Genomic DNA, 13,883 nt, shown 5'->3' with positions numbered 1-13,883 from the left:
ATACAAAGACTGTTAACTGTGAGTGGACGACCCAATTAAGCATTCATCAAAACATTTAGAGACATACAAATAGACACTTCTATGTAGTTAAAAAACAGAACAGGAATTCAAGGAAGCAAAAAGGGAAAAGATACATATACAGTGAGGAGAAAAGGGGGGGGGGGCGGTGTGGGGGATTCAGATTTTACAGAGGCCAGTTTCGAATTGCAGCCATCCGTAGGTGCCCTTTGAGAGCGGTTTTGAAGGAGTCAAGGGATTCACATGTCTTAATGACTGTTGGTAGGGCGTTCCACATTTTGCGGAAAGAATTTAGTCCCTTGTTTGTGCCGAATCTGGGTTGTACATGGTTTGTTGCACTCCCTTTGGTGTTGTGGGTGTGGACTTCGTTAACATTAAGGAAGTATTTAGACAGGTACATGGGTATCTTGGTGGTGTATCGAATCTTGTGGACCAGACCCATTGCAAGATGCTGTACTCTGTCGTCGACCCTAAGCCATCCCAGCCTGTCAAAGTGGGCAGGGGTGAGGTGGGTTCGGGGGGTGAGGCCAAGAAGGAGCCTGACCAGTTTGTTTTGGGAGGTCTGGAGCCTTGTTTTAAGGGCCTTTGAGGTGCTGTGGTACCAAGAGGTGGATGCATAGTCAAAGAAACCTTGTACGAGGGCTCCTGTTAAGGTCTTCAAGGTGTTTTTGTTGACCAGTGAGGAGATCCTGTAAACTGTAAAGGAATCTTGTTCTTTGATTGACTTTTTTGATTACGTTGGTGGCCATTTTATCACCGGAAAGATTGGCCTCCAGGATGGAACCTATAGGTAATTTCATCTTTTCGTGTGATAATATTGTCACCCACTCTAACCAAGAAGCCATCTGCCTTGCTGAGATTACTATTGGATCCGAACAGAACAGCTGATATAGCCTAAGCCTATATTGTTAAATTGTAACGTGTATGTTTGTGTTTGTGTGTCACAACCTTGCGTATTAGTATGATTCTTATTTTAGTAACGTGCATGCAGCCGCGTTTAGTTTGAAGTTATATGGAGTGACGTTCTAACATTGCAAACGTGTCTTCCCCGTCAAGCCATGAGTGTGACTGTGAGTGATCATGCTTGGCTGCTGCGTTGCGAGTCTGCACTGTATCAGACAGTGAGTCTGCCTCTCCCCTTGGGCCCTTCCCATCATAGACATAATATGTCTATAGATATATCTATAGATATATAATATATATCTATGCTTCCCATGGCCCAGAGGCCGCTTTGCCGTCCCATTGGCTAGAAGCAGCCAATCACGAGGTTGTTGCCAGTGTTGCCAGAAATAAGCTAACCAACCTCCAAAAACCAGGCAAGCAACTGTGGGGAAAAAAACTATCCCAGGTTTTGCTGGAAATAAGCGGACTTGGCAACCCTGGAGTCGACTAGGTGGCGAACATGTCGTCTACATTTCACAAGTAGACGTTAGTCAGGTATTCACCTGACAAAAAAAACAGCCATGGAAGCGTGACACTTTGCTGTGTTTCATATAGGGGATGTTGGTCTGATTCAGACTGACTCACACACACACACACACACACACCTGGGAGTACTTTGTCAAAGCAGCGCTGTGTCACCGCACATCTGGCGTGTGTGTGTGTGTGTGTGTGTGTGTGTGTGTGTGTGTGTGTGTGTGTGTGTGTGTGTGTGTGTGTGTGTGTGTGTGTGTGTGTGTGTGTGTGTGTGTGTGTGTGTGTGTGTGTGTGTGCACGTGAGAGGGGAGGGGGGGGGGTAGTCTCACTGACTAGAGGACTGGTGATGAGCCATGGTGGAAAGTGTTGCACACACCTGAGTGAGTTATTGTATCACTCCATTTTTGCACGGTGGCATATCCTCTGACTTGTGCACATTACATTACATTTGCAGAGCAGGCATCATGCCAGGCAGTGGCAGGACGCCATAATGACGGCTCAGGTTACAGTCTGTCTGCTGGGTTTTTATGTACCTGTGGTTTTAACTGGAGGTGTATGTGGTATCCAGGTTTATGTGAGGTGATTTATTTAATGTCAGTCTTGTGTTACCCGAGTCTGACCACATGAAAACTATTCCATTCTTATACACGTCTTTGTCTTCATGACAGCTCTACCAGTGGAAACAGCTAGAGAATCTTTACTTCAGGGAGAAGAAGTTTGCAGTTGAGGTGAACGACCCACACAGGTAAACTAAATAAATATGCTTTATTACTGTTATTGTATTAATTTATGATTGTTCCTTTATTCATATATACAGTAAATGCTATTGTTCTACCCTTGACGGGAGTCCCACAGGCTCTATAGAAGACCCTCTGCTTTTCCCCCCCACACCATATCTTTGCCATAAATTGCCGATAGGATGGCTGTAACCTTTGTCTTTAACCAATAGGAGGGCTGTAACCCAAGCGTACCTTTGTTTTATGACCAATAGGAGGGCTGTAACCAAGCGGACCTTTGGGCAGACAGGGCTGCTCATCCACACGTGGTACGCCAGTCATTCTCACATCAAAACCATCTGGGTGATGGCCATCAGTCAACATCAGTTCTACCTCGACAGGAAACAATGCAAAGTAAGAGTTGCACTCATAATCTCATAGAATCCCCATTACCCCTCCCACTCATATAACTCCTCCCCCTCATATAACCCCTGCCACTCATATAACTCCTCCCACTCATATAGACTCTTCTCCTTTCCCTAAAACACCATGGACAACGCACTGTGTGCCCCAGACTCTTCTCCCTAAAACAACCAGATTTACGTATAGTCACCCAGATTCATACACTTTTATAGTTATTAACTCCTTGTCCTGCAGGGTAAACTAGGGTCGGTGAGGAGCGTGGAGGACATGGCAGCAGATCTCACAGACCACGGAGGATCCAAGACGACACGTCTAGACGTGATGAAGAACAACGTAATCACAGCCAGCAACGGAAGTCTGCTCTCTACAGGTCAGTGTGTGTTACTGCACCTCTACAGGTCTGTGTGTGTGTGTGTTTCTGCACCACTACAAGTCAGTGTGTTACTGCACCCAGCAGATGTCTGCTCAGATGGTACCGTTGAGGGCACAGGGGGGCAGTTAGTTAGTCTATCCCCTTATGGCATTATTTACTAAACTATCATTTTTCGAAATTGTAGTTGGTCTACAATTTCGTCTAGGCCTACATTCCACACTACGATTCAAAGCTGATATTGCTGTGAATCTGAACTGATATTCTGTGAGTGTGTTCAGGTTCTGCAGACTCTGAGGCCAACGAGGAGCTCAACAAGGAGAAGATCTCTGAGCTGAGGAAGAAGGAACAGGAGATCCAAGACGTTCTGAAGAAGAAAACTAAAGAGCTGAAAAAGATCTGCATGAGAGAGGCGGTGAGCAGCATCATCATCATAATAATAATAATAATGCAACCTATTAATCATGAAATATCTGTCTCCTCCTCTCATGGACAAACTGATCTGAATTTTCACAGGGGCATTGACCATTAGCTTATATGCACCACACTGAGAAGCCCTTTTTCACTTTCCTAAATTAAACGCTTTTTATTAGCGTTTTTGACCGCAGTTTTTGCCATTACTGTGCATGCGTGGCCACGTGCGCATGCATGCCTGGCCACGTACAGTATGTGCACATCATCAGCGTTATAGCATCACATTTTATAATCATTAGAATAAATGTATGACAGTTAGAGTTAGGTGAACAGGACATATAGTTTTATAATAATTATAATAATGTGTCAGTTATGAACAGGACATAGTTTAATAATCCTGTGATTTCCTTCCAGGAGCTGACAGGCAAACTGCCTAAAGAATATCCTCTCTCTTCAGGAGAGCGCCCCCCGCAGGTCAGACGACGTGTCGGGACCACCTTTAAGTTAGACGAGCTTTTCCCGTACAATGAGGTCAGTATCTATTTATCCATCGATCTATCAATAAAGAAAAGACAACATTCAAATGATCCCTTACTGTAGTAGTTACCAGATGGTTAAATAGTATAGGCTATGTGGTTGAATATTATACCATATTTACTATACTTTCTATGCTTCATATATTTAGACCGTCCAGAAATGATTTTTGTGATTTTATGCGGTGAAATAGCGGGAAGATGTGAAATATCCACAAAGTTGCGAAATATGTGGGATTCTATGTGATTTTATGCGGTGGAATATGTGGGAAGTAAAAACAAAAATGACATCTGCATAATCTGCGCCATTTGGTTGATTATGCGGTAAATTATGTGATGCTTTTTTCTGGAGGGTTTAATGTATTTATATTTTCTAGGATCCACACTTCAGAATCAACTTTATTGTCACATCACGGTTAAAAGACTGGGTGAAATTCGGGTGAAAAAGAAAGAAGACTTAATATTATTATTACATTTTCTAGTACTCATACCTGTATTCTATCATTCACATATATGATACGTAGCTTGCGGGTCAGTTCAGTCAGATATACTCAAGCGGCGTCATGCTGTACTCAAGGGCGCATATTAGTATTCTCATTCTATAATAAATATTAGTTAAATCTATTTTTGAGTTATCTGACTCATATTACATTTCTAGGATCCATACCTGCGTAACTTGGAGAGCAGGTTTGCTCTGCAGAGGAAGATCTGTGAAGCTGCTAAGAAGCTGGCCAACGAGACGGACATTTGTAAAACGGTGAAGAAGAAGAGAAGACGGAACTGCCTGGACTCCATGACCACGCTGCAACACATCGAGGACCAGATGAACGCCTATCGCATCAAACAGGGAAAGAAGCCCACCCAGAGAGCCTCGGTCATCATCGCAGGTACATTAAATGAACACCTATAGAATAAAACGTGGAAGATTAAATGAACACCTATAGAATCAAACAGGAATAAAGGCAGAGAGACGCTTTCGCTGTAAGTGTCGGTCCGGAACATCCGTCAGATGTAGTACTATATTTTCCCGACCAATCACAACACTTGTTTCATTCACGGAGAATGTTAACTTATTTGTAAAGCATTAACGTACCTTGAGCGGTACTTCCACCCCCCAAAAATGATAGCGTCTAGATGTATACTGTAGGTCTTTCCCAGCGTGGGCCGCATGCTGCCACTCAAAGTGACTACTGGCCAATCACAGTGCAACGACCAGAGGGCGCCAGAGCAAATTGAGCACACCCTAGATCAGGGTTCCCCAATAGGCGGCCCCCGGGCCATTTGCAGCCCGTGGAGCGCCCCCTTGTGGCCCCTGGAAGAATTTCCAAAATCAAATTAAAAAATTAAAATAACTGTTTATTTTTTGGAGGGTCCCCCAGATATAAATGGCATTAAATGGGGGTCAGTAGCCTATGCATGTCAAACTGGGCATCCTTTTCAAATGGGGTCTTGCCCTGAAAATGATTTTTTTTAAATGGCCGCCATGTGAACATGGCCGATGCATTGTTCTACTTCCTGTGAGTAGTTTGGTTATGAATTCTACTTCCTGTGAGCTGTTTTGTTATTCAGGATTTCTCTTCTTCTTGTTGTTCTTCCAGATGAGCTGGGTCGTTCAGACTGTAGTTCTGTCTCCAGTCTACCACTAGAGGACGATGGTGAGTCACACCCATTTAAACACTTAACCCTCAACGTCGGAAAATATCCGATCAACAAGCCGGTAGAGCATCTGCTAATTTGTAATAAATTATGTCCTCAACGTATCTACTATGTTCAGGTGACTCGGACAGTATAAATGTAATAAATGTAATAAATGTTCTCTATGTATCTACTATGTGTTCAGATGACTCGGACAGGGACCAGAGACCTCGGTCCAGGTCGGTCCAAAGCTCTGCGTCTCCTCAGCTCAGCCCCCCTCGCAGCTCCATGGTGGGGACGGAGTATGAGCTGGACAGACCTGTCCCTAAAGACCACCTTCACAGACACCTGAGCAGGTGAGTCTCCCCAAAGACCGTACGAGACACCTGGCCAGGTGGTGAGTCATTCAGAAATACACACTGAGAGAGCTTCTGGATATTTGTAATCTCTCAAGACAGATTCAGAGCTCCGCAGCTGAATCTGTCGGCAACTCCAGAGAGTCTCGACTTTTACGACTTTATTTATTCATTGATTGGGTTAGATTGCGCTCTTCACCACTGTATGAATATGTCTGGGTTGCTTGGCAATCCGATTGATAAACAGGAAATGGACCAGGATTTGAAAAGTCTGCCTCCGTCCTCTTCAATGTCAATTTTCTTTTGCATTTATCTCGGATTCTTTTCCCAGATTGCGTTTTTGATAAGAAAATTTAAAAAAACTTTATTCACGGCTCATAACTAAAGCGTTACAAAATGTATGTTTCGGGGTGAATTAAAATAAGATGTTATGTTATTATAAAATGTCTTATCTTATCTTATACATAGGTTTGCGTTTGAAGGCCACCAGAGCTACCAGAGCCCCAGAGAGGTCTCGTCCAATCACAGCAGCCCTTACAAGACCCTGCCCCGCCCCCCCAGAGACCCCCGCAGCATGCCCGTCATGACCCGCAACGCCTACAGCAGCAGCCAGCTCAGGTATGACCTCTGACCTTTAACCCTAACCCTACAGCAGCAGCCAGCTCAGGTATGACCTTTAACCCTAACCCTACAGCAGCAGCCAGCTCAGGTATGACCTCTGACCTTTAACCCTAACCCTACAGCAGCAGCCAGCTCAGGTATGACCCCTGTGACCTTTAACACTAACCCTACAGCACAGAGGTTTTCAAACCTTTTTCATATCAAGGTCCATTATTGATTTAGCGTTTGAGACACGGACCACCATTTCAGACCCAAAACTACAGAATATGTTGTTGTCGTTGAATGCGATTTTGTCGACAAATTGAGATAACAGGCAAACGTTGATCAAAATAACTATTCTTCTTATACAGGGATGTCAAACTCAAATACACAGTGGAAAACAGCAGAGAACACTGACAGCACCACATTTGGAGCGACGCTCCTCTGCACTGTATAGTTCACTCCCACTCCTAGACCAGGAAATGTGGCTTGTTTGCCAAGGCTTTTGTTTTTCTTGTGAAAACGAGACGCATGCGGTCTCCGAGGCTACCTGGCCCCTAAGCAGAGCCCCCCGCTCGGCATTCGACAATAATCAAATCCGTAGACCGACCCGTCACCCGTGATTACATCAAAATACAAACCAAACCTAAATAATGGACGCGTTGTCCGCCCCCGTCACCCGTGATTACATGCAGTAAATAGCCTATTTACACAAGATGGCAACCGGTGCATTAAGTGGTCGGGTTCGTTCAGAAATCTGCACGTCAAAGTGAAGAACGGTGATAAGCGATCAAGCTTTCCATAATGCCACGCTTGAGAACGAGCATACACGCAGTATGCACGCATCTGACAATGTTTACATTGTCTGAGGATTTTAATGTGAAGGTTGAACAGGATGTGTTTTTGTGAGTTAAGTCAAGTGACCGGCGTGCTGTGTTGAGTTACATAAGTGGCGTTGTTTAGGTTTGTAGTCCAGTACTGCCTGTCCCCGTGAACTTATGAAAGTATATTGTTCACCCGTCAAGCGTGCTGCGTGTGTGCCCGTCAGATACAGTATCTGTGGGTATCTGGCTGCCCGGACCGTTGCAGGACTGCCTCTGTGCAAGTAGAGTTCAGGGCTAAGATCTTGTTTCATTTCATAACTTTGGTATCATGACCTTCTAGAGTCTATAGATGTACTTATGTATTAATTAAGTACTTCCAGGTCGGATGTGGTCATGGCTTCAGGCACCGTAATGGCAGTCTAGAGTCTATAGATATATGTACTGTATTCATGTATATATTTATTTATGTGTTAATGTATGTATTTTTGTACTTCCAGGTCGGAGGTCGGGGGTCACAGCTTCAGGCATCGTAGTGGCAGTCTAGAGTCTCAGCCTCGACTCGGTAAAGACCCCTGTGACTCGGAGAAGCCGGTGTTTACGCTATCACCGTGTCGCCGTCGCAACAGCACGGAGGCTCTGGAGGACTTGGGGTCCAACTACACCAGTCTGTCTAGTCTTGACTACTGTGTACCACCCACCCAATTCAACTACCCCAGGTATGTACCCCCACTCAACCCAATACAACCACCACCATATAAACGACACCAGTCTGTCCCGCCTGGACTACTGTGTGGACCACCCACCCAATACAACTACCCCAGGTACTGTATGTACCCAGTACTTGCTCTGTGCTAAGGAAGGTACAGACTGTCGACACCTTGTGACACTCGACACCTCTGGTCAGCTTTTGTTAAATTTAGAAATGTATGTGGGCTGGGCACCTCTGGTGCATGCCACATAAATAATCTATCTATCTTTACAGGAGGGTGGAGGTGTATGGTGGGAACACCGGCTCCATGCCCAACCTGGTCCACTCGCCCTCCGGCTATGCCTACGAGCCTCCGGCGCCTCACTACGCCCCCTGCGGTTCGTTCTATGCGACTGCGGGTTACCCGGGAGGATGTCCAGACACAGAGCCCTTCTCCAGTGCCACAGCGTACGTCTACGAGAACGAAGTGGAAGGACATTACAACCTCAACCCCAACTACCAGGTAAACACTACTACTAAACCTAACTACCAGGTAAACACTACTACTAAACTTAACTATACCGGGTAAACTACAACCCTAACTACCAGATAACTACAACCTCAGGAGAAAAGAAAATCACAGCTGTGTGAACTGAGCGGTGCAACTATACTTTTATTGTACAGTTTTATTGTTGGTTATACTTTTATTATTATAGTTATAGTGCTCAGTGTGAATGGCCTTTTATGCTGCTCAACAGTGCCACTTTAGGTCACCCAGCAGTATTGCAGATGTTCATACCCCAAACAGATACATGGCCACATAGGGACAAACGCGATTCACAGTCAAGAAAGAAAAAGCCAGCACACCGAAGTCCTTCTGCTAAGTTTAATTCATATTAATGCGCACAGACAAACACAGCAGACACGGACGTGTATCGGCATCAAGCCTTCTTCAGCGTGTATCATACGCTAATCAATTAATTAATTAACTCTGGTAAATAATGAATGAATTACCCCTTCCTCCTAGGTGAATGGCTACCACGGACATGACAGGTACAGACACTACAGCGTGGACCAATCGGAGGGGCTGTCTCACCAGAACCCGTACGCCACGGTGCGCCCACCCCCCCGCAGCAGGAAGGGGGCGGGGCCTAGGAACCAGCTGCTGGCCAAGAACATGCAGAAAGCCCTGGTGGCGGAGCACCTGAGAGGCTGGTACCAGCGCCAGGGCGGCGGGCACAGCAACGGGCACAATGGCGGCTACGACAGCGGATCACAGCTCAGCCTAGGCTACCAGACCCTGCCCGCCCCCTCTACTAGCTCCGCCCCCTTCAGCCCATCCAGTCGGACCACCTCGTACTCCTCAGGCAAGTTTCACCCTCACTCAGGTGTGTCTTGACACCTGTGTTAAAGGAGAATTCCATGCTAGAAGGCTTTCTTACCTTACGTCCCCACCAAAGAGGCCCAAAAGCACATTATTGGCCATTTCCCCTAATATAAGCCCTCAATGAATTGAATTGAATGGGGCATTGGGGTGTTGTGTTAATTCGCTTATTTCCATCGCTCAAAAATCTATTCATATCCTCTCTTCATAATGTAAATATATCCCAAGCAGCACACTTTACTACTTATTTTCGATGGAAATAGCACAAAAACCCAACCTCCGTTAAGGGCTTATATTAGGGGAAATAGCCAATATTGCACTTTTGCACAAAATAACACTTGGACCTCTTCTAGTATGGAATTCTCCTTTAAAAGCTGTAAAAAAATGTCTGAATAAATAAATAAAATTAGTCAATGAATAAAAGCTAGAATAAAATGTAAGGGAGGGACTAGTGGAGAGCAGTTTGGTGATCTCCACGGTTTTGCTGTCAAAACCTATATACTGTATATCCTGCTACCCTAATAGACAGGGGGTACATAAGCACATGGCCGTTTATCCAAGAGCTTTCTCCGACCCAACCACACTTTCACCACACATCTCTATATGCAAAATAAATTCGCCACACTCCCAGAATACATATAGGCTACATTTCATTGAAAGAAATGTCTTAATTACTGTATAAATATTACTTTTGTCAACCACGCTATTGTTGCTCAACATCAACAGCCTACGTCAAAATCGTCATGTTGGCGTCTACTACGCCAACTATGTTCACTTAATGGGGCCAGTCCTTCACAGTGACACACGCGTTAGATGAACCACGCGACCGGGATGGTTTCTACCCCTCAATGTCGTGCATTTGCTGCGCCCTTCTAATGCTGCGCCACGCCTACTCTATACTGCTCCATGCGACTCGAACAGCAGCAGCAGCTCCGAGCCTCCGTCAGAAAGCCCACAGCACTGCACAGCGCCACAGCCCCACACCCAAATGAATCGAATGAATGAATAAGGCGCTTATATCGCTTTTGCTCAGTGGATGGGACATTTACATTAAAAGCTATCGGATGGACGCGTGGATAACGGCATGGTTGTGTGCAATCGGAGGGAAAGGTTCCATAATCCATATAGCTTCCATGCTAGCTGCTTCAGACACAGGGGAGGGAGATGGCCCGGCCGGGGCACGGGACTCGAGTGCGAAATAGCGCTTATGCAACAATTACCATAAAAACACAAACACCTCAACTCCATGTCATTGTGAATAAGAAATTCGAGCGAAAAAATAATTTTTGGAAGGACACTTTCACCCAGTATGAAGCTAAATGTGGAAGCCGTGTGTGTCACACCAAAACGGGTGACCTATAGAATCCTGTAACGAGCCTCTCGCACTGCCTGCGAGTTGGCTCCGTCTAATAAGCACATTTAGAACTTCCTGTTTGGAAACCGAAACAGATGCTTCTGACATTTGCCTGTGCGTGCTTAATCGTTGTACTTCTGAACACATTTCCCAAATCTCAGTGATTTATCCACACATCGCTCTGTGTGTGTGTGTGTGTGTGTGTGTGTGTGTGTGTGTGTGTGTGCCGCGTCGCCCTCCAGCTGCAATTGCGAGTGTGCGCTGTGTGCAGGGCACACTACTGAGTTTAAAAACACAGCTGAAACATGAAGTGGAGTCTGTCAACTCTCGCAATTTCCTTCTTCCCATATTGCGCTGCAACGACACTAGGATTGAGCCCCCCGAAGGGGGGCAAAATTCTAGTATATATTATTGTGTTAATATTTTGCTTTATTGTATTTTCTTTTTTTCAGTGTCGTCGGTGAACAGCACAGGCACCGGGACCTGGCACAACCATCTGGCGGTGGGCCTGTCAGACTACGAGACCATGGCCGATTCTCCTCCGTACGCACAGCAGGGGGCAGCGTTCAGCCGCAGTCCCACACACAGCAGGTAGGAGGCAGTGTTCAACCACAGTCCCACACACAGCAGGTAGGCAGCATACAGCTGCAGCTGTGAGTTGTGAGCTTGTAGATTGTTTAAGTGGATAAAGTAGTAAAATGATCGTGATGTTAACAACGTTAACATAGCAGTTAACATATCTAGAGAGGTAACAGGAAATTGTTGCTCACCTAGAGCATGCTCTGTTTTCCATCCATGACCAATGACGTTGTAGGGTACTTCCTCTTTCCCCCCCTTGACCAATGGCGTCGCATGGCACTTCCTCTTTGCCCCCCTTGACCAAATGACATTGCAGGGTACTTCCTCTTTTCCCCCTTGACCAATGACATCGCACGACACTTCCTTCCGCATTGTTTTGCGTCGTAGAGTTTGTGTCTCGTGTGTGCAGTACGTTGAAGAGAGAGTTGCGACACACTTTGATCTTTGCGCAGAGCGGGGTGCTATAGGCTAGTTCTAAACATTAGAACTACAACAAAGTGGGGTGCTATGGGCTGTAGTTCTAAACATTAGAACTACAAAGTGTGGTACTATGGGGGCTGTAGTTCTAAACATTATAATTTCAAAGTGATGTGCTATGGTAGGCTAATTGGTGCATTTATATAGCGCTTTTTTTTAATCCAAAACGCTTTACATAGATTGTGCATTACATTCTCCCATTCACACACACATTCATACAGTGATGACGGAGGATACCATGCAAGGCACCAACCTGCACATCGGGAGCAATTAGGGGTTCAGAGCCTTGCTCAAGGACACTTTGACACTAACTCTGGGCTCTCCCTTCCGGCTGCTCTATCGCCCACTCTATCCCTGGGCTACTACTACAGCCCCCTATAGAACTGCCGCCCCCTAGAACTACAGCCCCCTAGAACTACAGCCCCCTAGAACTACAGCCCCCGTAACTCTCTCTTCAACGGTCTGTGTCTTCCTGGCTACTTGTAAGTCCATCCCATTGGTCAAAGGCGTTTTGGCTCGTTAACGCAGACTATAGAGGGTCCAGCTGTGCTTACTGTAAGTCTTTCTGAATGAAGTGTGTGTGTGTGTGTGTGTGTGTGTGTGTGTGTGTGTGTGTGTGTGTGTGTGTGTGTGTGTGTGTGTGTGTGTGTGTGTGTGTGTGTGTGTGTGTGTGTGTGTGTGTGTGTGTGTGTGTGTGTGTGTGTGTGTGTGTGTGTGTGTGCGTCTGTGCCAAAACTTTCATAAAAGCTGTTGATTCCTTCTTTCCTTGCTCCCTTCCTTCCTTCCTCCCTTGCTTCCTTCCCTTGCTTCCTTTCCTTGCTTCCTAACCTAATGCCTTGCTCATGTGTCCAGGGTTCCTCACTCTGACACACTGCAGCCTACTAACACATCAGACTCAGTCCCAGAGGTGGCCAGAGGGAGTGCTGTTTCTACTAACACACCCGACTCAGTACCAGAGGTGGCCAGAGGGGGTGCTGTTTCCACAGACAACCTTTCTAACTCTTAAAGGGTGAGATCCAGTGTGAGGCCGTTCATGGTGTCTGCAGGTTCTTAACACATTTTAACCAGAAGTGAAAACTCTGTCTCCGTCCGCCTCAATGTTATCAGATTTAGAAAAATACATTGAACCGCCAATAACTAAAGAAACGATGATCGCGTTCAAAATGTATTTTCTGGGTGAAGCCTTTTTTAACATCCGGTTCACATTGCGGGTTCCGTAGGTCGACAACATACGGTAAAGTGACTGGGGGGACTATTTATAGCAGGGGCTAATGAATTTTGGTTTACACAGAAGTCAGTCAATTGGATCTGTGGTTATAAAAGGCTTAGGGGGGGCTAAGCCTCCCTCCACCAGAGGGGACTAAAGCCCCCCTAGCCGTCCCTGGAGCCGTAACGTGATCAATACGGATCCGTCCGATTATTCATATTCCATCCTGATTGGCGAATTCCGAACATTGCTAGGCCACAATAACCTACCTGACCTGGCTCCGAGCAACATGTTTGTTTATAAACATTTTAACATCTTTACGGTTCTGACATGTGGTGTAATTTGCACTCAGGTTTATGGACAGAGGGTACATGAGTCTCCACTGAACCGCAGAGGACCAAATTAACCTTGGAGCACATCTTCATCCTAACCAACCCTCCAGAGACAACAGGAGGTCTTCTATTCTAAATGGTTCTCATAGAGTGTGGTCCAGGGACCCTCTGGGGTCCCCAAGGGGCTTCAGAAAGGACTCTTACAGGGCTGTACGGATGGAACCAAATGGACCTTTACAGGTCTGGAACTCTGAGTGTATGAATGGAACCATGCGGACCCTTACAGGTCTGTAACTACTGAGAGTGTACAAATGGAATCAAATGGACCTGTGTCACGGGTCTATTTGGTTCCACCTGTATACTCTCAGAGTTATGGGCTCTATTTGGTTCCACCTGTATACTCTCAGAGTTATGGGCTCTATTTGGTTACCTGTATACTCTCAGAGTTATGGGCTCTATTTGGTTACACCTGTATACTCTCAGAGTTATGGGCTCTATTTGGTTACCTGTATACTCTCAGAGTTATGGGCTCTATTTGGTTACCTGTATACAGTACT

At 45.8% G+C, this 13,883-nt stretch overlaps 1 protein-coding gene across 1 annotated transcript in view; it reads left to right on the top strand.

Annotated features, from left to right (window-relative positions):
• Positions 1-13,824, top strand: part of frmd4bb (FERM domain containing 4Bb) — a gene marked incomplete at its 5' end in the record, with an annotated part of 22,720 nt that extends 8,896 nt beyond the window's left edge. Inside the window, 14 exons of the mRNA XM_080763750.1 lie at positions 2,103-2,179; positions 2,426-2,564; positions 2,808-2,943; positions 3,225-3,358; positions 3,772-3,888; positions 4,549-4,777; positions 5,489-5,545; positions 5,731-5,881; positions 6,350-6,499; positions 7,803-8,021; positions 8,288-8,516; positions 9,021-9,360; positions 11,184-11,322; positions 13,347-13,824. Coding sequence (XP_080619876.1) covers positions 2,103-2,179; positions 2,426-2,564; positions 2,808-2,943; positions 3,225-3,358; positions 3,772-3,888; positions 4,549-4,777; positions 5,489-5,545; positions 5,731-5,881; positions 6,350-6,499; positions 7,803-8,021; positions 8,288-8,516; positions 9,021-9,360; positions 11,184-11,322; positions 13,347-13,380 — 2,151 coding nt within the window. The 3' untranslated portion in view covers positions 13,381-13,824. The remainder of the gene's footprint in view (positions 1-2,102; positions 2,180-2,425; positions 2,565-2,807; positions 2,944-3,224; positions 3,359-3,771; positions 3,889-4,548; positions 4,778-5,488; positions 5,546-5,730; positions 5,882-6,349; positions 6,500-7,802; positions 8,022-8,287; positions 8,517-9,020; positions 9,361-11,183; positions 11,323-13,346) is intronic.
• Positions 13,825-13,883: the final 59 nt, after the last annotated feature.

This window comes from Protomyctophum bolini, assembly GCF_963924005.1.
Source record: "Protomyctophum bolini genome assembly, chromosome: 5".
Classification (NCBI taxonomy): Eukaryota; Metazoa; Chordata; class Actinopteri; order Myctophiformes; family Myctophidae; genus Protomyctophum; species Protomyctophum bolini.
Note: the sequence above shows the minus strand (reverse complement) of the source record. Positions and strands in the feature narration are given on the sequence as shown.